This window comes from Camarhynchus parvulus, chromosome 27 (assembly GCF_901933205.1).
Source record: "Camarhynchus parvulus chromosome 27, STF_HiC, whole genome shotgun sequence".
NCBI lineage: Eukaryota > Metazoa > Chordata > Aves > Passeriformes > Thraupidae > Camarhynchus > Camarhynchus parvulus.
The window spans coordinates 2510543-2532698 of record NC_044597.1 but is presented as its reverse complement, the minus strand read 5'-3'; the positions used below and the strand labels follow the sequence as shown (position 1 = coordinate 2532698).

Here is a 22156-nt window from a genome sequence, read left to right as displayed (position 1 = left end):
CAAAGCTGTGAGCTGGTGCCAAGGGGAGGAGCAAAGCAAGCTCAGAAGGTAAAGGAGGAGCACTCAGTGAGGTTGCACTGGCCAAAGACAGACCAATTTATTAATGATAATATTTTTACACTCATAAATAGTAAAGGCAGCTTATACCAAAGGAAGGGTTCCCCTCCACCCTCACTTCTGGGGCAGCACAGGAGCTGTGCTGGCCAGGGAGGTGCAGGGCAAGGTAGGAGGGTCAGAACTGTCACAACACCAAAGGCAGCAGAAGAGCAGACTGCTCTGAGGGTCTGGCCTCTCCTCAGGCAGGGAGTGCTGCCTTCCATGGCTCTTGCACTCAGGGATGAGGCTGGGAGGGTTGGCATTAGCCATGCAGGGGACAGTCATCAGGGGAAATCAGGCTTTCAGTCAATATACAGATTTTTTTCTACAGGCTACCATGCTGGCAGGATTGGCAATGCTCTGTATTCAGCAGCTGAAACATCAATCTGAAGCAGTGGAAAGAGACTTTTTCTGTATGAGTGCACTGTACTGCTCCTTGTCTAACTGGGAACGTGGTGGAGCTGCTAATTAAAAAATTAAACACCTCTTAATCAGGATGTGGTATCCAATATAAACATTTACTGTTGTGGAAAACCTGCCAGTTTAGTGAAGTTGCATGTGCTGCATTGGACTGCAGAGAGAGCTGCCTTTTCAACACATCTGAGTTCCCCTCAAACATGCAAATATCTGTGGAGTTTAAGTCTGAATTCCTATATTAAGATCTATGTATGGTTTAGGTTACTTTGTATAGCATTTTTTAATCACACCTCCACCAGGTGTGATTAAATTCAATCACACCTCTTGCCTCAGACAATTCTCTAGCCAAGCTCAGGATGGGCACACTCCAGAGCCTGGCAGCTCTTCAAATATCCTGAGAGTGTTTATTGAAGAACTTTCTCAGTTTGGAAAAGCCACACCACTACACTGAGCTGTGTCTCAGGCTTTGCTGCTTCCCACAATCCTGGACGAGGCACTGGCTTTGAGCTGTGCCCCAGAGCAGGGCAATAAATCTCTGTGGTTCCCCTGAATGCCTTTGGGCCATGGAGTGCAGGATCCTGGCCCAGGCCTCCACCTGCCCTGCTCAGAGGGCCTGAATACCAGAAACTGCTGGCATGGGCAGGGAGGTGATAGGGCAGGAGCATGCAGGTACAGGATAATTAATGAGTATTCCTCAAGGAAGGCACAAGGTCTGGGACCATTGTCCTGCAGCCATCCTGGGAAGGCTTAAGTGGCCTTTCAGAGTGAGCTCCTCTGGTCAGAGCTGAAAGCAGGTCATGCAGAGGGTCTGGACATGTACAGGAGGAACAGAGTCAGCAGCAGCGTGGTAACATTCTCATAGTTTCTCTCATTTTTCTGAACGAAAAAAGCCCTGGTGGGACAGCATCCCCTCCCTCTGCAATGAGGGGATTGTGACAGGTTTGATACATCTGCAGGCACCAATCACCTGAGATCTCTGCACAGCTGAGAACCTGCCCCATCCTGACACAACAAGGGTTTTATCACAAGCACACAAGAGCCCTGTGTGCTGCCAGGTGCTTTCTGAGCACTCCTGCTGACCAGAGCAGGGCTGCAGATTTCAGTGCTGGCTGAACCGACGCTGGCACCAGCTGACCACCAACCATCCATCCCTGCACACAGCGCTCCCAGCAGTGCTAGTAGGTGTAGCCTTTGCTGTAGAGCTGTGCAGGGAAGCTGCCAAGCTCAGGCAGGTAGGAGCCATTGTCCCCCAGGTGGGACAGGGGCAGCGTGTCCTCCTCGCTGAGCTCCAGCTCCGCCTTCAGCCGCGGCTGCTCGGGGAAGGCCATGGAGAACAGAGCCTCGGGCTCACACACAAACTTGTACACATAGCGCTCCCCAGCCACCTGCAGGGAGGAGAGGAGGCCAGGTGAGTGCTGCAGGCCCAGGGCCAGCACCGGGGAAGGTTTGCACAAACATCTGCCTGCCCTGAGATGTGTCAGAGCTGCACGTTCCTCCTTGGAGCAAAGACTGCCTAGGAACTCAGAATTTATCTGTCGTTCACCTGCTTTGTCCCACTCCCACTCCCTTTTCTCCTCTCCCTCCACAATGCATCTGAGAAAGCCAGCAAGCTCAGGTACATGGCATTTAAGCAGCCATAGGAGTTTGGGGAAGGTTTCCCTGCTGTCCTGACTTCGTAGGTAGCTTGGGAGTTTTCTGTTCTTTCTGTTTCTAAGGTCTGCTTGCCCAGCTTTCTAAAAATCTGACCTTTCCTATTTCCCACAGCTAGCTCAAGGACATTCTGTCTAGGGCTTCTTGTCACAAAAAAGAGAAGCATCAAATAAAGTAGAAACAATTTTTCCCTGCTTTGCAAACTGACCTTCTGCATGATGCCTTTCTCGTAGTAGTAGCGCAGAGACCGGCTCAGCTTGTCGTAGTTCATGGCTGGACGGTTCTTCTGGATCCCCCAGAGCCTGGCCACCTGCAAACAGCACCAAAGAGGCAATGCCTGTGAGCACAGCTGCCTCAGCTTGCAGGATTTAGCTGAAAGATTTACTAAATCTAAATTAATAGATTTATTCTATTGCCATCTGTCAGAGGTATCTGCTGTTCATTGGGCAGTTTTCTTTATCTCTTCCACAACCAATCCTCCCTCCAGGTGCCCTCTTCTAGGGATGATTTTTCCTATGTTACACTTAATTTTCAAAGTTCCATGTTTATCAGGAGACCAAGCATGGGGAACACACTGGAAGAGACCTGTACCTTTCTACTCCTACATGATTTTCAGCTTTATCCATGAGACTCAGAAGTCTCTTGTAAGCCAATCATCTGCACTAAAAGTGCCCATAAATTTTGATTTGTAGCAAGAACAGTGTGAAATGCAGCTCTAAGTGGAAAAAGGGATGAACAGATATTATGGACACTTCTCCCAGATGCTGTTAAGTATCACTGGATTTTTTTGGAGCATGGCAGCATTTGAAATTACACTTCAGTGGAAGTAATTTTGAAATAGACTAGGACATATCTTATGGCAACTTCTGCAATCAGTAGGGCTCAAAACTCCAAACCTCAATGTCATCCTCAAGTATGGAGCATGACAAGGCAGCACAGGCCACTGCAAGCTTGAGAGTGAATATCCAGGGAAATGAAGGCTGTGGGTAATTTGACTCACTGCATAGCTGAGGTTTTGAATTTAGACACAAGCAGCCTTTCTTAAACCTGATATTTGTGCCACTCAAGTGTTTGGACCTCTTCTAAAAACCTTGACTTGCTGCAGGGTCTAGTGAGTGCCAGCGCCAGGGTAGAGGAAAAAGCCACTTGAGAATTTACAGCCCCAGAAACAAAGAGTGTTGTAGAGAACCCCAATTGTTTCACCTCCTCTGGTTCAATGAGCTTGAACTCCATTCCTCTCCCAGTCCAGGCAATGAAGTGGGAATTGGTGGGGTTGTCCAGGAGGGCCACGAGGAACTGCCAGAGCTGCAGCGAGCCCCGTCTCTGGTAGGGGGGTCCTTCCCTGTACCCTCCACCTTCCTGCTTGATGTCTCCTGCTGACAAGGACAAACAAGACATCTCTAAGGAGAACAGTGCAAAAACAACTGGAAAAAAAAAAAAAAAAAAAGCAGCACATTTTACTGTTTCAAAATGTTTACCTGGAGTATTTCAGTTCACATAAAACAGTGGCAAATTCACAAGCAGCTCTTTCAAGAGCAGCTCGAAGTCAGACAATTAAGCTGCTTATGCTAGAAGGCCTGGTTGCTGCTAAGAAAGCTCAAAAAATGAGCAAAATACCAAAAAGCTGGGTGCAAACACACCTGCAAGAAGCAGGGTAATGAACCATGTAGGCACTGGCCAAGGGGCTGGCTAAGGAGATGAACAACCCTATCTTACACCAAAACTCCAAGCCTTTCTTTCTCCAACCTTCAAATTTCTCTGGAACAACACAGACATCATCAGCAAAGGGCCTCATGTCTTTGTCATAGCTGCAGCCTGAAAGAGAAAGCAACATCAGCAGCCACAGCCAGGCAGGGTGGGAGCAGAGGGTGCAGGGAGGAAAGGCAGCGCCTGCATCTCTTACCTAATGGATCTTCTGTGTTTGAGTGGCTGGGGTAGCTCTCAGCATTTATGTACATGGAAGGGCAGTCAGGAACATCTACAGAACAATTAACAAATTAACAAACCCATTTGGTTAAAAAGCACAGGTGGACAGGTGAGTGCAGCTGTCTAACCAAGGTCCCCTTGGAGCCCCCCTAAAGGGGGAGAGTCAGACTGGTAACTGCAGCTTCATGTGCATGATCCTTCCCATCATGAATTAGAGCAGCCAAATTTTGTGGCACCACCCTTCAGAGTAGCCAGGATATCCAGCCAATTGCCTCCACATCATTTTTATACAAAATCATGTATAAATCAATATTCCAAATCAATCTGAACCTCTCTCTCCTCTTAGTTTAAGATAATTACACACTTTGCTGCTGCTTTAAGAAGGCATTACATTTTCCAGGGGAACTATGATGATGTAAATGGAGAGCAGCAGCATCTGAATGTTTCTGCAGAGTCTCACAAATGTAATTTCAGATGTCTCAAGTCTCCCTGGCTTTTTCACATCGTGAGGGGGCATTCTTACATACAGTTTAGAAAATATAAAAGAAAAATCAGCCTTTGTTAAAAACAAGCAGGAAGTCTTTTCCTGGTTCTGTGTGTAAAGTGCTGTCTGTGCACTGCAATTTGTGTTTTCTGAACCAAATTTATTTACTGTGCACAGCTGAAACAGAAGCTGTACCTTTGCAAAGGTTTATGTTCCATTTCCCTCTCACACCTGTGTCTGGCCATGGCTGCCAGCAGATATTTTGCTGATGCTGAGGGAAGAGAACTCTGAGCTGACAGCCTGGGTGTTATTACAACCATAAACTCTCACAAAAGCACATTCCCATCCTCTGGGCTTGCACATTTTCTGAACAGACCCAGTGAAATTGTAATACCAATATCACCACAGTGATCCCCTCATAGGAGCTTTTGATTTTTGTGTTTATTTCTGCTCAAGGAAACCATTCAAGCTGTCCATTAAAATAGCAGGAAAGCAGAAGTATCATTCCCTCTGGAGAGGGTATTGTGATCTCAGGGTAGTGAGTCCTTGGACAGATCTGCCAGAAAAATAAGATTTATCCCTTGTGGAAAGAGAAGAGGATCACCTGGTGGAGATATCTGGCATCTAGAGAGCTATTTTTGGCACCACTGACTTTTTTCTCTTGGCATCCCCTGAAATCTCTGTTCTCTGAGCCTTGTTTCCATGGGAAGCACCAAGCAGCAGCCTGGCACTGAGCTGAGCCCACCCAGAGCCCCTTTCCTCCGTGCTCAGAGGGGCTTCTGCTGCAAGGATCCAGGACAGATTTTCTGTACAAGCTCCAGCATATTTGATTCCTTCCCTTCTGCTGCTGTTTTCAGCATGATTTCTTCAAAACTGACCTCACTTACTTTCTAAGCTCACAAATACCCCCAAAACCAAAAACTCCCTGTGAAACTGGAAACAGCCTTTTCCTCATTCCTGATGGTGTGAGTGGGCTAACCATGAATTTTGAGTGTCTCCTTATTGGCTCCTGACTCCCTTGGGGTGGGGATGCTTTTATCTAGTTTAAGTGGATTTAACATCACCTCCTGTCTCGCTCAAACTTTCAGCTCTGTACCACAAAGTCTTTCTCAGAGCAAGGTGAGTGTCCCAGCCTTATTTTGGATGCAGTGAACATCAGAACTGTTTTAGCTGCCAGCTACCCAGAGAGCACACACTGCTGCCAGTGAGCCAGCGCTGCTCCAGAGCTCAGAGAGCAGCAGCTCATCCAGCTGGAGGCTCACCAAGGAGCTGCTCATCCCCCTGATGATGTCCATTGTTGGGGAAGATGAAACAGGAAAGCCTTATCAATATGATTGCCTGGCAAAAGATTTTGAGAATATGGAAACTATAAGTGAGATTGAAATGAAAGCAAGCTTTGAGATCCCTCAGGTACTGAACAACGGGAAAACAATGGTATGGCTGGCTGAAGGTAATGAAACAACACCCTCTGCTTGCAGACAGGCCCAAGGGTCCGAGCAGACCCTACAGCTTGGCAGAAGGGGCCCAAAGAGGAGTTTTTAGGGTTTAAAATGGAACACAGGATGGTAATGTAGTGATTCTTATAGGCTGTATAGAAATGCTATAGGATTTGTGTCTTGTACTAGATTGGTTAGTGAGAATCAGAATATTCAACAGAGAAGAAGATTTATTGTATTGTAATGGGAACCTTGATCTCTTACCCTCTTACCCTCTCTCTCTCTCTCTCTCTCTCTCATCCTCTTCACTCCTCTCTTCTCTCAGGCCTGCTCTGAGCTGTGGCTGGCACCTCCTGCACTCGACCCTTTGCAATAAACCCCAAATTCCACGACCTGGCCTCAGAGATCTCTCATCTCCGTCCCTCCTGACCATCCCACCCCCGTCACTCCCACAGCCCATGCCCTCAGGAAGGGTCAGCTCTGCCTACCTGGCTCGTACAGGTAATCCACCTGCTCCTGCTTGACCAGCACAGCTGCTGGGAACTGCTGCCTGCTGCCTGCCTGCTCTGCTGCCTCGTACTGGGGGTCCTGCTGCTCCTGCTTGAAGCCCTGCTGGGGGAGCTGGAGGCACTGGTAGGCAATGGGGTCCTCCTGGGAGGGTGGGAAGGGGTGGCACATCTCCAGAGCTGGCTGATAGGCAGAGCTAAGAAGGGAGAAGATGTGAGACTGCTGCTTCCTTGAGAATTTGCAGCCCCAGAAGCAGTGGGGGATTCCTCTGAGCCTGTACAGAACCTGCGGAGGGGCTTGAGAGGTGACCTGCAAGCAAAGCTGAGTTAATAGAAAAAATAACACTTGATGATTTTTGAGTGGATCCAAAACAAGGAAGAAAACAGGCTGTCAGCATGGAAACAAATTAGAAAAGATATAGAAAAAGATATAAATATATCTTTATATTATTAATATATCTTTATTATTATAATAATATAATAACGATATAATATATATCTATATTATTAATTATATATCCATATTATTAATAATATATCTATTATTAACAATATATCTTTAGATATTAATAATATATCTATATATATCTATAAAGATATATATAATATCTATTTTATACATATATCTATAATATATATACCTATTATATCTGTATAGAAAATTTTTGTAAGCTACACTATGTGCATAAGTAAATGTGCATACATGCCTTATTAAATTTCTGTAAAACTTTCGCCAATTATATTAACACTAATTGCCTTGCACCAATAAATAGAATCAGTTATTGTAATGTAGTTAATGACTTAAAATCACACTTCATGAAGAGTATATAAGCTGGAGAACACACAGAATAAAAACTTTTTTCTTCTTGGGCCCTGATCACCTGTGTGTTTGTCACGTCCAACGCAATGGTGACACGAACTCTCTGGTTTCAGCCCTGGTTTTTGTTTTCTGGGCCCCAGGTTTCAGCCCTGGCCCGGGGCTGGATGAGGGGCAGAAACCTCCTCAGGCCATTGCTGGAGCAGTGGGAGCTCAGTGTGGCTGGCACAAGGAAGGATGACATCCCAGGGGAGGATGTTTCCAAGGGCAGCTGCCCCACAGCCCATCACTGCCAGGACCGGGCAGGGTTAAGGGTGTGGATTTCCCACCCCAGGCAGCAGAGCTGGGCGCCACAGGAGGCTGCAAACTGAGCACTCCCACCTTCCTCCTGCCACCACCCAGGAGGACCCAGTGGCTGCCCCCTCGCCAGCTCTGAGGTAACTCACCTGTTCTCACTGAGGAACCCACAGCTGGAGGCGGAGCTGGGTGGCCCTGCAGGGCTCAGGAAGCTCCTGTCCTGCCTGGGGAACTGCTGCAGTGCTGGCTGAATCAGGACTCCAGGGCTGGGGGACTGTCTGGGCTGGTCATAGGCACTGGGACAGCCAAACAGAAATGGCAGCATTTCAGTCCTCCAGGAGGGACTTGTGGCAGCACATGGAACATCTCTGTCTTAGGCTGCAAGATTTAGCTGGGTGTGTGTTCTAATACCACCTGTCAGAGGCGGGGCAGGTATCTGCTGTTCATTGGGCAGTTTTCTTTATCTCTCCCACAACCAATCCTCCCTCCCGGACATACAGTCTGTTAATGGGCCATTATTATTAATTATCTTCTGTTAATGGGTCATTGAGTGTCCCTGCATGGCTGATCAAATTCCATCATCCCATGGGGAGATGCTCTGCCCAGGGGGAGGAGCCAAGCATTCCTACCAGGATACAGTCTGGGATTCTGGGACAGCAGAACAGCCTTTCCACTGGATTTCCCAGAGGAACAGCAGCTGCCTCTTCCACTGGATCTTCAGAGGAAGACCATACCCTTTTACAGGATCCCTGCTCCAGCAGAACCACCCCTGACACTGCAGGAGGGCTGCAGCCACAATTCCAATGGGACTGCTGCCAACACCCTGACCCACAGGGTGTCAGGTTGGGTTCTGACTCTGTCAGTGTTGGTTTGTTTTACTGAATTGTTTATATAATTTTTATTTTCTTCCCTAATAAAGAACTGTTATTCCTGTTCCCATATCTTTACCTGAGAGCCCCTTAATTTCAAATTTATAACAATTCAGAGGGAGGGGGTTTACAATTTCCATTTCAGGGGAGGCTCCTGCCTTCCTTGGCACACACCTGTCTTTCCAAACCCAGACACAGGTTTCAGAGCACTGGATTTCAGAGCAGCTGCTGCCCCTCTGTGTGGGCCATACCTGGCATAAAGGCACTGCTTGCTGTTGTGCTGGAGTGGCTGCTCGTGGCTGCAGGACAGCTCCGAGGGGCTCTGGGGCTCCTTCTTGATCTTAGCAGGAGGACTGTGAAAAGCTACTGCAGGAGAGAAAAGAAAGATCAAACTGACACTTTTCTTCTTTGTGGGGAGCTGCAATTATCAGGCATCTCCAAATGTGGGGGGCCCTTGGCTGATCTTTGCTGTGCCATCAGTCCAGGACCCTGAACTCCATGGGATGGTCAAGAAGTTGGATGTGTTAGGAGCAGCCAGTTCTTTCCAGCCCCTAATAGCTGGAATGGGATCTCACATTGCACCTGACTCACTGATTCACTCAGAGTGAAACTGGGACCATCCCTCCCCTCAGTTCTAGGACAAAAAAAGAAAGAAATTAAATTTATGGCTCAGAGACCAAGCTCTGAGAAAGGAGGGAAACAAGAACAACCAATAAAAGTGTTCAATTTCAGTTTATGTGGGGCAAACTGCCTGGAGCAGGGAGAAAAGGCACCAGAATTTGGATTTGCCTTTTCCCCCAAGAGGTGTGAGCATTCCCATGGTACTTACAGTTTTCTGAATGGAAGTCAGGCACAAATTGCTCATCATTGTCTGGAACCTGAGCTGTGAGGAGAGAGAGGGAGGGAGGGAGAAAAAGAGGCAGGGAGGAGTCAGCTTTGGCACTTTGTTCAGCATAATTAACACTAAGGCAGAGATAAATCTCTGCAGGGAAGATCTGAGCTTTCTGCTGGGATGATTTTAGTGACTAAGGAGAGTTTCCCTTAGGGATTAATGAATACATGTGAGTCCTGGGAGAAACCTTACCCATATTTTATAACTTCTAACAATTACTTTTACATCCCTTTTACTGCAGGGAAGGGAGAGCTGGCAGCAGATTGTTGTTATTTCATAAAGTCTTCTTCAGTGCTGCTGGAAGAAATGCTGCTGCTGCTAACAAAAGTTACAGTTTTTGTTATTGCAGAGGGGAGGACAGATTGCACTCCCTCTGCTCTAAAACACAGGTGATGCAGTCAAAATTAAGGGACATAAAGGATGGAAGCCCACTAATCTCAATCAGTCAAAAATAAACCTCAGGGAGTAACACTGGTGGTGAACGAGAATGGAGCTGGCCAAACTCTTCACTCTGCAATTGCTGTTCATTCAAATAACCTGGATGCCAAAAAACTGGAAATGTAAGCAATAAAAGATGAGGAATTGAGGAAAAAAAATCTAGAAAATTAATTCTCTGGATTATCTATTTGATGTTTTCTCTTTTTCTTCTGCATTGTTTAGAAGGTACCCTTCAGTGGTCTGATGCTTTCATCTCATGAACAAATGCTGACACACAGGACATTAGTAAAAAATATTTTCACCATTTGGGAAAATATTTTGACATCCTGGTGAATAGGAAATACCAATAGTTTGCTTCAGAGGGTAATTTTCTTGTTACAAGTCTGGAAATCGGAGCAACAAGGGAGAAACCAGTTCCCTGATATGCAGACTAAAATAATAAAACACATTATTAAGACTCATATTGGATTTCTCAGGGATTTCACTTAGACTCTGGTTAGATGCTATGAGCTGTGCAAAATGATAAGTAAAAGAAATTTTAAATTTGAAATATTCCAAAAACAGGCAGTGAGGTTTGCATTAGCATTTATAAATCCTGGCTGGAAGCAGAGCTGTGAGTGAGCTCCAAACTCATTCTACAAACACTCTGCTACTGGCAAATATATTGTGAGAGATTCCAGGGAAATTCTTTGGATTGGTGAGCTCAAAATATTATCAGACATGAGAAAATCTAAAATTGAAAGTCTACCAAAAATCATTTCTGAGGCAAACTTATTGGCAGCTGGAGTTCTTGTAAGATTTAAAAGAAATCAATCTCAGGTCAATTACATGACCAGTAATTAATATTTATCTTCCTGTTCTGATAAATGTTACATGGACGTTTCAATATTGAAACAGCCTCCAGGTAATTCCTACTGCATCCTCACAATCCTCACACTCCTGGAACACTGCCTGATCAACTCATTTCAGTTCACTTTGGAATGAACATAAAACTTTTGATTTTTTTTCTTAATAGTTGGCAAATATATTTTTGAAGGCTTAAAAAAAGAATTGTTTGACAAGATCGTCTCTCACTTCTGGTAAAATTAGAATTAAAATTAAAAAACCCTGCTCAAAATGCCATGCATATTTTTACATCAACTTGTTAAATATTTTAAAGTACCTAGATACAATAAGTACTTCTGTATTTATCAAGAGTCTGTACTCGAGGGTGTGTTTTGAATTTTCTAGAAAATTGATCATCTGTAGTACTGGAATTGGAACAAAATCACCATGTTTAGAACGAGTTTCACTTGGAATTAATGTGACTCCCTGGCATTCGAAGTTTTCCTTGAAGTTCAAAGTCAAAACAATTAAGACACCACACGGAAAAGTATGTAAATTCCAGGAAGGTCCCCATATAGTATTACAGAAAAAAAAATAGAAAAATAATAAAAAAAAGAAAGAATAGAAGCATTTTGTTCCCCAAATTAAAAGACTACTTTGTTGTTTAAGAAAATATCAACGTTCTGGCAACCAACAAAGATAAGTGACAAATTAACATAAAATCGAAGCAGTTACAAACAGCCTGGAGCGAAAATTGTACCCAGGGAAGCGGGCCAGCAGCCAAGCTCCATTCATGAGCAAATGCCCGGCACAATGGTGCCATTCAGCGTCCTCATTTCCACAAACCCGGGGCTGGCGAGTCTGGAAAAAAACACTTTTGTTTGGAGCCAGGAGCGGGACAAACCCAAAACCAACTCAAAACCGAGCAGAGCTGGGGGAATCATGGAATCACAAAGTTGGAAGAGACCTTCAAGATCTTCGAGTTCCCTGACGCCTCAACTCAACCCTGGCACCCAGAACCAATCCAGCCTTGTTTAAACACCTCCAGGGCTGGTGCCCACCTCCCTGGCAGCACATTCCAGTGCCCACTCCCTCTTTCTGTGAAGGATTTTTTCCCTGATGTTCATCCTAAACTGCCCCTGGCACAGCTGGAGGCTGTGTCCTCTTGTCCTGGTGTCACTGGTGAGCACTGCAGGGGAAATGACCTTGTGGGAATGGTGTGAGCACAGAGAACAGAACAGAATGACCAGGTTGGAAGAGACCTCCAAGATCATCGAGTCCAACCCAGCCCCAACACCTCAACCCAACCCTGGCACCCAGAGCCACATCCAGGCTTTGTTAAACACATCCAGCGATGGCACCCAGCAGAGTGTTTCCCCAGATGTGTTTCCCCAGCAGAGCTGGGGAGAATCACAGAATCACTGGGTTGGAAGAGACCTTCGAGACCATCGAGTCCAACCCATTCCCTGACACCTCAACTAAACCCTGGCACCCAGTGCCACATCCAGGCTTGTTTTAAACACCTCCAGGGATGGTGATTCCACCACCTCCCCGGGCAGAGCATTCCAGGAGTTTAAGAAGAAGGGAAGGAGCCTACCTTCAGTCAGCCAGGTCTCCTGGAGCTGCCGCAGGTCCTGGAAGAGCTCTGCGGGGGAGAGGAGGCGCTGCTGATTGCGGGATGCTCCGGGCACGGAGCGGAGCAGGATCTGACCCCGCTCCCGGTCCCGCTCCCTGCCCGGCCACACCCGGTCCCCCTCACCTTCCGAGTCCTGCTCCGGCGGCACCGCCGGTTCCCCGGGAGTCCTGGCGGCGCCCAGCACGGCTCGGCCCGCGGGCAGCGCCGGGCCCGGGGGCTGCTGCTGAGGGAGGAGCGGCTCAGAGCGGAGCCCCGGGCGGAGCGGGGCCGGCCCGCAGCCCCCCCCGGCGGAGCTGCCACTCACCTGCGGGAAGGTGAACGGCACCTGCTGGTCCAGGTACCCCTTCATCCTCCTGGGGCATCTGGGGGCTACCGGGGCAGGGGAACCGGGCCGGGATCCGCAGCAGCGGCAGGACCGCGACCCGCGAGAGGCGGCGACTGCGTCACCGAAACTTGGGATGCGAAGCGGGACCGAGCCCGGCCGGGACGAGCCCCGGGACAGGGATCGGGTCCGGTCCGGAGCCGTCCCTCAGCACCGGCGGGCCCGGCCCACGCGGAGCCGCCGGCGGAGCCGCCCCGTGGCCGCTCCGAGGCCGCCGTGGGCCCGGGGCCGGTCCCCCATTGGCCTCGCTCACGGCCCCGGCTCGCCCACTCCTTTGTTTGATCGAATTTGTGAATGAAGCTCCGAGTCGGGGCACGCCCGCCAATCACCGCTCGCCTCGGCCGTCAGCCATTGAGAGGTGGGCGGGGCTTCCACCCTGGCCGACCAATCACACGGCAGGGCCGCGCTGTTCATTCACAACGGAGAGCCCATTCATAAAAAAATAGAATTCCGCCTGAGTTCATTCATGAGCGGCTCCAGGCGGGCCCCGCCGTGTCCGTGCGTCCCACTCAGCGCGGCACAGCCCTGCCCCTCCTCAGCGCCTCGCACTCGTTTTTAAAACCTCTCCGAGGTCATTTTCAAACCTTCTGAGGTCATTTTCAAACCCTCTTTTAGCCATTTTCAAACGCTCTGAGGTCATTTCCAAACCCGCCGAGGTCATTTGCAAACCCTTTGAGGTCATTTTCAAAGCCTCTTCGAGGTGATTTTCAAACTCTTCATGTATGTTCAGTTCTGAGCAAGTTTCAACAAGAGTTGGAAGAAATCTCCCTCATCCAACCAGAGCAAAAATTACAAAACTAACTGCCTGTCAAAATCAGTTTCACTCATGCAAATGTTAAGGGACGACAACATGAAAGAAAAAATCGAGTTTTGGGATTTGCACACTAAAAAAAGTGGATTTTCTTTTCCAGATCCTGGGCCATGTACATGCATCCAATTATTTTTTCCCCAAATTTCTCCTTTAAAATTTCAAGATGTTATTTAACATTTATTAATCCTCTTTATCCTCCAAAAAATACTAGTGACGTGCAGGACCTGGTGATAATGAGGTAATCATTCATGGAATGTTGTGTAACATAAGGGAAATAGGTACTCAAGAGAAAAAGAAAAAGGAAAGTTATCCATAGGGCTAAATGGAACTTTAAATTTTAAACGTTTTCTCTACATCTCACTTCTCCCAGTTTGCTGTACAGCTCTGTGAAGTTTAATTATCTAATCAATGTGTGTTTTGATATTTTTGCTAATAGGTTACAACTGCCCACTGTGTCGGGAGCCTGACTGACACACAGCTCTGACACACCTGGGGAGCATATGCCATGCATATTTTTACATCATTATTGTTAAATATTTTTAGGTATTTTTAAGAACCACCAGTGTGAACAGGAAATCCACAGCCCCAAATTCACTGCCATTGGTACTGACCAGGCAGTAATGCCATTTTAAAAATTTGTTGTTTTTTTTTTTTTCCTCTGACAGAGATGTTCTGTCAATGCTATCAATGGCTTTTTCTATTTCTGTGTCACATTTATTTTCAAAGGCTGGCTAATCAAATGTGAACAATTAATGTTCAGGGTGATTAACTGCCTTCTATTTTTTTTTCTTGAGGTGTGGAGTGTTTGAAGAGTTCAGATGTGACACAGAAACCAGAGAGCTGATTCTTAGAAATTCTTATAAAGTAGAAGAGCTGTTCTTATAAATTTGTATAATCCTTATAAAGTATTAGCAACAGATTTATTCCATCATTGTAACCCACACTGCCTGAGGTGTTTCTTCCCTGCACTTACAGTTTATTTTTCTTAGTCACCAAGTGAATTTTGTGCCTAATCCCCCTCTCCCTCCTGTGTCCATCCCTAAGATTTAGCTGTACTGGTTTCAGAAAAGCCAACCCTGGATTTCAGATGCATCCCCTGCAGCTGTGGTTGGGGAAATGCAAAGCTCTCAGACAGAGATGCTGACACAGACAGGATCCAATTACAAATCTCTTAGAAAGTGACACACTGAAAGCTGGAAAAAACCTCTCTGTGCTGTAGAATGGAGCAGGAAGGGACCTGCAGTTCTATAAAAATAATAATAAACAGCTGGATGAAGAGCTCAGGTTTCTTAACATCAGGCATGAAATCAGCCCAGCTGCTCCTCAATACCCTGCTGCTCCTTGGACAGGAATATCTGAGTGTGGGCTGAGGCCAGAATTGCCCATTGTTCCCAGGCAGCCTTGCCTGGGAGTGATGCAATTCCTGAGGAAACACAGAAATCCCAACACTGGGAACTCCTGCCAAGCACTGGGAGCAGCTCCAGCTCAGCTGAGCAGCCCCAGCTCCTGGCAGAGTGCAAAGAGGGGCTGGGGATTGTGTGTGCAGATCCCTCTTGGAGCTCTGGGTGCTGAGAATTCCAGACTTTCTGTGCGGAAAGACTCTGACCCCCAGGAGAACACTGCATTGACCTGAGGCTGTGGAGAAGCTTCCAAAATGGAATGACAGAACTGGGATTATGACTGTGGGGTTGATTAGAAGTGTGTGATATTACAGGGTGGAAAACTTAGAGTTGAAGGGTTTAGAATATAGTATTAGATCTAAAGCAAGATGAAAGGTTTAGGGTGGAGGCTGCTCCTTTCTTCTTCTTGTTCTTCTTCTTGTTCTTCTTCTTGCTCTTGTTCTTCTTCTTCTTCTTTCTTGTTCTTCTTCTTCTTCGTCTTCTTCTTCTTCTTCTTCTTTTTCTTCGTTGCGTCGTCTTCTTCTTCTTCTTTGTCTTCTTTGTCTCCTTGTCTTCTTCGTCTTCTTCTTCGTCTTCTCCTTCTTCTTCTCCTTCTTCTTCTTCTTCTTCTTCTTCTTCTTCTTCTTCTTCTTCTTCTTCTTCTTCTTCTTCTTCTTCTTCTTCTTTGTCTTCTTCTTCGTCTTCTTCTTCGTCTTCTTCTTTGTCTTCTTCGTCTTCTTCGTCTTCTTCATAGTCTTCTTCTTCTTCATCTTCTTCGTCTTCCTCCTCCTCCTCCTCCTCCTTCTTCTCCTTCCCCTTCTTCTTCTTCCTCCTTCTCCTTCTCCTTCTCCTTCTCCTTCTCCTTCTCCTTCTCCTTCTCCTTCTCCTTCTCCTTCTCCTTCTCCTTCTCCTTCTCCTCCTCCTCTCCATGGCTTTGGGTGATATTTTGTAATTGGACAGAACAGTCCCCATTGCAGGCCATGAGTGATCAGTTATTGGGTTAAAAGGGAAAATTATCTAGGTGTCGTTTCTTAACTGGATCTTTTAGCCCTAAAAGACCTTGTAACAAGAGACAGTTGGCCATTTTGTGCCTTGGTAGTGAAATGCTGCAGAACTCAGGGCTGTGAGGCTGTAACATAGACAAGAAATAATAAACATTTGAGCCTGAACATGAACTATCATCTCGAGTGCCTTCAATCCTGACCTCCACAGGAGAAAAAGAAGCCAAACCCCAGCAGATCTCTTCAGTGGGGAAAAACACCTTGTCTGTGTTCCTGCTGCTTTCCAGCAGCACACACCACAGTGGCCAAACAACACCACTAAACAGATTTCAAAGACAAGAAGGTAAAATTCTGATAAAGCAGGATTCTCTTTTCAGCCTTCCAGGATCTGAAGTTTTAATATAATGATTATTACAGGCAGAAATATCTCAGGTCCTGCAGCTCAGCGACCTTCCAGGGCAGGTTCTTTAGAAAGAGTTCTCTCAGATTGTGATTCCATGGGTTTTTCTCCCCACTTTTAAAAAGAGCAGGGCTTACACCTGCTTTTCACACAGTCTACAGTGCATATAAGCTTTCTCCCCCATCTCTTTTCCACTTACATGGAATAGAAAAGTCAGAGGTAGCAATGAAGATAAAGGTAAAAAGGCTTGAGTGTCCCTGGGGGCAGATTTGCTGTATTACTTCCAATACTTTTAGAACTGAAAATGTGAAAACACATTTGACTGATACTTCTACATGGATATTCTCAGATTCTTTACTGTGATTTATGTGCAAGGATGAAGTCTATATTGATTGATCAAGACCTAACTCTGGATAATGAATCTTCCTAGATACCAGACTTATTTTGCATCACTGAATTTCTCTTCACTTTTAGATAATGAATGGGGATAGCCTAGCATTTGAAAAATAATTAAGTAAATGAAGTAATTGAATCAAATTAATATCAAGTGGAATTTAATGTATAACATATTCTGAATTTTCTCATTTTCAGGAGGTCTGTGTTAATAACTTCTTTCAAGACGCTTTTCCCAGTTTTGTTGTTATTGAATTATGTTCCCAGGACTGCTGGATCCCCATTTTGCTTCTCAGACATTTCAGAAATTGCACTGATATGTCAGAAGAAACAAGGCAGAGATTCTGCTTTTTTGTCTTCTAGTCTTAGCAATCAATCAATGCTGTCTATAGATGGGCAACAGAAAGCTGATTTTTGGACCAGAAAAGGAATCCTATGATAAACAGATTTTTTTTTTTCTCTCAAATTTAGTTGGGTGTGATATTTTGAATTTTCTGAGTGCCAGAAAACCCTTTCCTTCATATTGCACTCCTGGGTCCATCAGATTTATCTTCTGCACTGTCCCAGGCTCAGGCTGCCCTGCTGGCTGAGGTTTAAATGGTACAAAAAAGCTGAGTGGTAATTCTGGGCACTCTGTGAATCCTCTGCTTGGCAGGGGCAGAAATCAGCTCAAAGCCTTGCAGGGTGAGCCTGTTCCTGGAGCTGGGTTCCCAACATTGCTGGGTGCTCCAAAATCCAGCCAGAACTCCTGAACACCTGCCCCATTGCTGAAAAATGATACAAAACTGAATTTTTTGGGGTAACTTTAGTCAGTTTTGTTCACCTTTGCCTCAGGGGAAAAGGAATTTTAAGTTTCTTTTCAAAGGACTTTCATCACTCAAGGTGTGATGAGCTTCCAGCAGACTGGGAGCAGCACAGAAGATGCACAAAAGATAACGACCATTAATGAACATCAGCTCCAAACATCAGCCCTGGCAGGGTCAGAGACACCTGGTCTGGGAAAAAAGGAGAGAACCAAGAATGAGAACCAAAATAACACCGAAGGTGAAGGGATGAATAAAAAACGAAACACTACAAGCTGTGGAACTTGGGATCAATGAGCATTGAACCAATGAATTTCCCCTGGGTTGTGACTGTAGAAGTACAAGAAAACTCCAGTGAAAACCTTGTGTGATGGAAGGATTTTCTGTGCACACCCAGAGGTTCACTCTCCTGTGAAAATGTAAAAAGTTTAATAAAGGACAATAGGAGACAAAGACAGTAAAGCAAAGATTGCAGCTGGCTGTGGCTTTGCACTCAGCCACGAGGTCACTTGTTATTTTGGGAACATCCTTTATATCCCATTTCTATGGCATCAGCCTGTGCCACATTCATGAATAATTATGTATATTCAACTTTTCTCCACACGAGTTTACACATTCCAAGAATTGTTTAGCATGGCTCCTCCTTGGTTCCACATTTTTAGAGCATGTGGATTTCTGGGTTGGGCTTTTAATCCTTTTTATCATCATCTTCAGTTTTTGGGCCTTGGTGCACTCTGCCTTCAGCCAGTGAGTGCTGATGGCAGATCTGTGCAGGTGCCCTCATCCTGTGTGCATTGGATGTTAGCCCACCCAGGAGGCATTTTAACACAAGCACACTGATATCAACTATTTCTAAGTTTTAGTTAACAACATAAATAAAAACAATATCTTTATAACAAAGTTCCTTCAACACCATATATATAAAATCCATTTCAATATTTGCAAAAAGCCAATATTATACTATGTAGCTGTAACACAGGCATTGTGTGGGTGAAATTATTTCTGTTGCACATCCTGGCCAGAATAAAGCAATGCTTTCATTCTCTAACACTAAATATGTTGTTGGAGGGGTTTTGGGTACCACCCTCTCATCCTCCCTGCCTGGCTGCCTCTGCCCAGTCTCAGCACCTTCTGGCACGGTGGCAGCTGAAGGGTTAAAAGCCTGCTCTGAGTTTTTTGTGGCTTCTTTCCAAAAGGTTTCAGTTAACACCAAAGGTCTCCTTCTAGCTGCCTCACTTTAATAGATTTTTCCCATTGAGTTCTCACTTTATAGACTATCATTTCCTTTTCTGCAGGGGAGCTATTTGCTGGGTCACTGATCCAACCAACTTAAAAGGGATTTCATTGATTGGATTTTATTGGTGGTTACTTCAACCATAATGGCCCAAGTTGCTGGTACCTGCTAACAGCTGTGGGTCTGGCTTTGGTACCCTGGCTCTGCACACTCCTCACAGAATTCACAGAATCACAGAGTTCACAGAATCACTGGGTTGGAAGAGACCTTCAAGATCATTCAAGTCCAACCCAGCCCCGACACCTCAACTCAACCCTGGCACCCAGAGCCAATCCAGCCTTGTTTAAACACCTCCAGGGCTGGTGCCCACCTCCCTGGCAGCACATTCCAGTGCCCACTCCCTCTTTCTGTGGAGGATTTTTTCCTGATGTTCAGCCTAAACTGCCCCTGGCACAGCTGGAGGCTGTGTCCTCCTGTCCTGGTGTCACTGGTGAGCACTGCAGGGGAAATGACCTTGTGGGAATGGTGTGAGCACAGAGAACAGAACAGAATGACCAGGTCGTGTCACTGTCATATTTTCTGAAAAATCCCTTCGCCAGGATTTCTTCTCCTGGGAAGCTGAGAAGCCTCAGAGAAAAAGGAAAACAATAATTATCTGATTGCTTCTCCTGTGTTTTGTTGCTTTGGAATGTGGTTTGGAGACTGTTTATCCAACATGGGAATTGTTTTTAATGAATGACCAATCACAGTCAGGCTGTGTCAGACTCTGAGGAGTCAGTCATGAGTTTTCATTATCATTCTTTGTAACCTTCTGTCTGTCTCCTTCCTGTACTCTTTAGTATAGTTTTAGTATAGCATAGTATAATATAATATAATTAATATAATATAATAGCCTTCTAAGAACATGGAGTCAGATTCATCATTTCCTCCTTCATCCTGGGGACCCTGAAAATACCACAAGGTTGGAAGAGATGTCCAAGATCATCGAGTGCAACCTCAACTCAACCCTGGCACCCATTGCCAATCCAGCCTTGTTTACACACCTTCCAGGGCCTGGCTCCTGAGCAATGCACACTCCATGCTCCAAGTTGTTTTCTCAGCATCGTTTTCCTCGTGCTGCTCTAGCTGTGATCCCCTTCCAGCCTTCCAGACCTTCCCTGACCCACTCTGCAGAGTGATGGCCTCTGCACCTTCCACTGCTTTTGTTTTAAGGGGTAACAGATAGAATTTGGGGAGAAATTGCTGTGATTTCTGCCATTAGAGCAGTGAAAGTGCCAAACTATCCTAAGAAAGCAATTACTGTGATTATAATTACTACAACCTCCATTGCACCAGAATTTAACCCAATACTTTCCCCTTTGTGGTGCAGGCTCTAATTCACTGTGTGCCTCCAGTGAAGCCTACAAACTCCCTTGCCCCTCTGCAGGGGGGAAACTGAGGCACAGAAGGTGCCAGCTCACCCAGATCCAGGATTGCTGCTGCTCAGTGCCTGCCCCTGTGGTTTTTGTGAGGGTCCCCAGGATGAGGTGAGACATGAGGAATCTGTCTCCACATTCTCAGAAGGCTGATATATATTATATTATATTATATTATATTATATTATATTATATTATATTATATTATATTATATTATATTATATTATATTATATTATATTATATTATATTATATTATATTATATTATATTATATTATATTATATTATATTATATTATATTATATTATATTATATTATATTATATTATATTATATTATATTATAATCACATCACATCATGTTACATTACATTATGCTATACTAAAACTATACTAAAGAAAAAGAAAGGATACAGACAGAAGGCTTAACAAGAATGAATAATAAAAACTTGTGACTCTTCAGAGCCTCAACACAGCTGGCCATGATTGGCCATTAATTAAAAACAATTCACATGTTGGATAAACAATCTCCACACCACGTTCTAGAGCAGCAAACACAGGAGAAGCAAATGAGATAATATTGTTTTCCTTTTTCTCTGAGGCTTCTCAGCTTCCCAGGAGAAAATCCTGGGCAAAGAGGATTTCTCAGAAATTATGCCAGTGACATGCCCCATCTCCTGTGGCAGCCCCAGAGTGCTGCTCTCCTGGTCTCATCTGCTCTCTGTGGCCAGCTGAGTTTTTGGATTTGTTTCTGAGTTTCATGATGGTGCAGGGAAGTGAAAATATGAGTTTCCATACTATGGTTTCTATGGCAGTATGAGTTATTTACTTGTGATTTGAATTTTGTGGTTTATTTCCAAGCTGTTCTATAAGGACAGGAGATTTCCACTACCCACAGAACTCTACTCATGAGACTTGTTATGTTTTTCTACTCCAGGTGATTTTCTCCAGGGCAGGTAGCCCCAGGAAGTGTCTGGGTAGGTTCCTTGCACCTTTGTGGCTGTCTGAGACACAACACAGGCTCCAGGGAGAACAGTTTTGTGAATAAACCAGTCCTTTTAAGCATTCATGGCAGCCACTTTTGATAATGGTCTGAATGAGAGAAGACATTTCAGGCACTCTGTCTACAGGAAGGAAGCAATTATTTTATTAGCACTTTGAGAAATTAAATTATGTGAGTTATGGCAGAATAAGTTTAGCAAAATGCTATAATGTAAGAAAACAATTAAAAAGAGTTATATAAGGTTGGGTGGCTTCTTTATTCTGATAGAGTGTGCAGTTAATTGATTGTCACATGGCTATAATGTACCAGGAGAGCTGTGAGAGCAAATAGAGAGATTTTTGCTCAGGAGAGGTGTTGGAACCCTGGATACTGAGAATTTTAGACTTTCTGTGCTGCCAGGCACTGATCCTCAAGAGAACACTTCATTTGACCTGAGGCTGTGGAGAAGGTTTCCAAAATTGAATGATAAAATTAAGATTATGAGTGTGTAGTTTGAATAGAAGTGTGTAGTATCACATAGTAAAAAACTTGGTGTTTGAAGTTTTAAAATATAGTAATATATATAAAACAAAATAGAAGCTTTAAAACAGAAACTAATCCTTCTTCCTCACCTTCTTCTTCACAAGTTTAAGTAGTATTCTATAATTAGATTAAAAAATCCACATTACAGAACACAAGTAGTTAGTTAAGTGAGAACTAAAAATTATTTAAGTGTAATTTCTTAATTCAATTAAATTAATTAAATTGAAATAAATTATGATGGGAAACCTTTAAACTGTGGAAAGGTTCCTGGGGGATGAGCAGCAAAATGAGTGCCCAGAGTGCTGCTGCACCAGCCAGGGCATCACCAGCACTGCCAGAGCAGTCATTGTCCCTCTCAACACTTGACAGGCCATGCCTGGAATTCAGCCTTGATCCCTGCTGTACAAAAAAAAGAGATGTAGACAGGTTGGAAAGGGTCCAGAGAAAGGCCACAAAGATGATCCAAAGCCTGGAAAGCTGCCACATGAGGAAAGGCTGAGGATGTTTTAAGTTTTGAGGGGAAAAA

The 22156-nt window shown here is 45.0% G+C and overlaps 1 protein-coding gene across 5 annotated transcripts; it reads right to left on the bottom strand.

Annotated features, from left to right (window-relative positions):
• Positions 1–67: 67 nt before the first annotated feature.
• On the bottom strand, positions 68–12972 carry ETV4 (ETS variant transcription factor 4). 5 transcript variants are annotated; one of them, XM_030966208.1, is made up of 12 exons: positions 12594–12972; positions 12413–12512; positions 12251–12298; positions 9328–9381; positions 8750–8864; positions 7779–7925; positions 6498–6712; positions 4067–4141; positions 3880–3978; positions 3367–3539; positions 2372–2473; positions 68–1898 (listed from the first exon to the last, which is right to left on the bottom strand). In XM_030966208.1, the coding sequence occupies exons 1-12, from the start codon at positions 12636–12638 to the stop codon at positions 1689–1691; spliced, it is 1383 nt and encodes a 460-aa protein (XP_030822068.1). In that variant the 5' UTR covers positions 12639–12972; the 3' UTR covers positions 68–1688. The 5 variants fall into 5 exon arrangements, with proteins under 5 accessions (XP_030822068.1, XP_030822070.1, XP_030822071.1 ...); XM_030966210.1 differs by having other exon boundaries at positions 3910–3978; positions 12594–12971; XM_030966211.1 differs by having other exon boundaries at positions 3367–3536; positions 3910–3978; positions 12594–12971.
• Positions 12973–22156: the final 9184 nt, after the last annotated feature.

Bases quoted from the DNA above. Each gene is read 5' to 3' on its own strand.
- ETV4 (XM_030966208.1), bottom strand. From the start codon at position 12,638: ATGAAGGGGTACCTGGACCAGCAGGTGCCGTTCACCTTCCCGCAG. The intron at 9,382-12,250 runs GTAGGCTCCTTC...CTCTCCTCACAG, and splicing joins GGAGACCTGGCTGACTGAAG to CTCAGGTTCCAGACAATGAT. The intron at 4,142-6,497 runs GTAGGCAGAGCT...ATTGTTCTGTAG, and splicing joins GGATTACCTGTACGAGCCAG to ATGTTCCTGACTGCCCTTCC.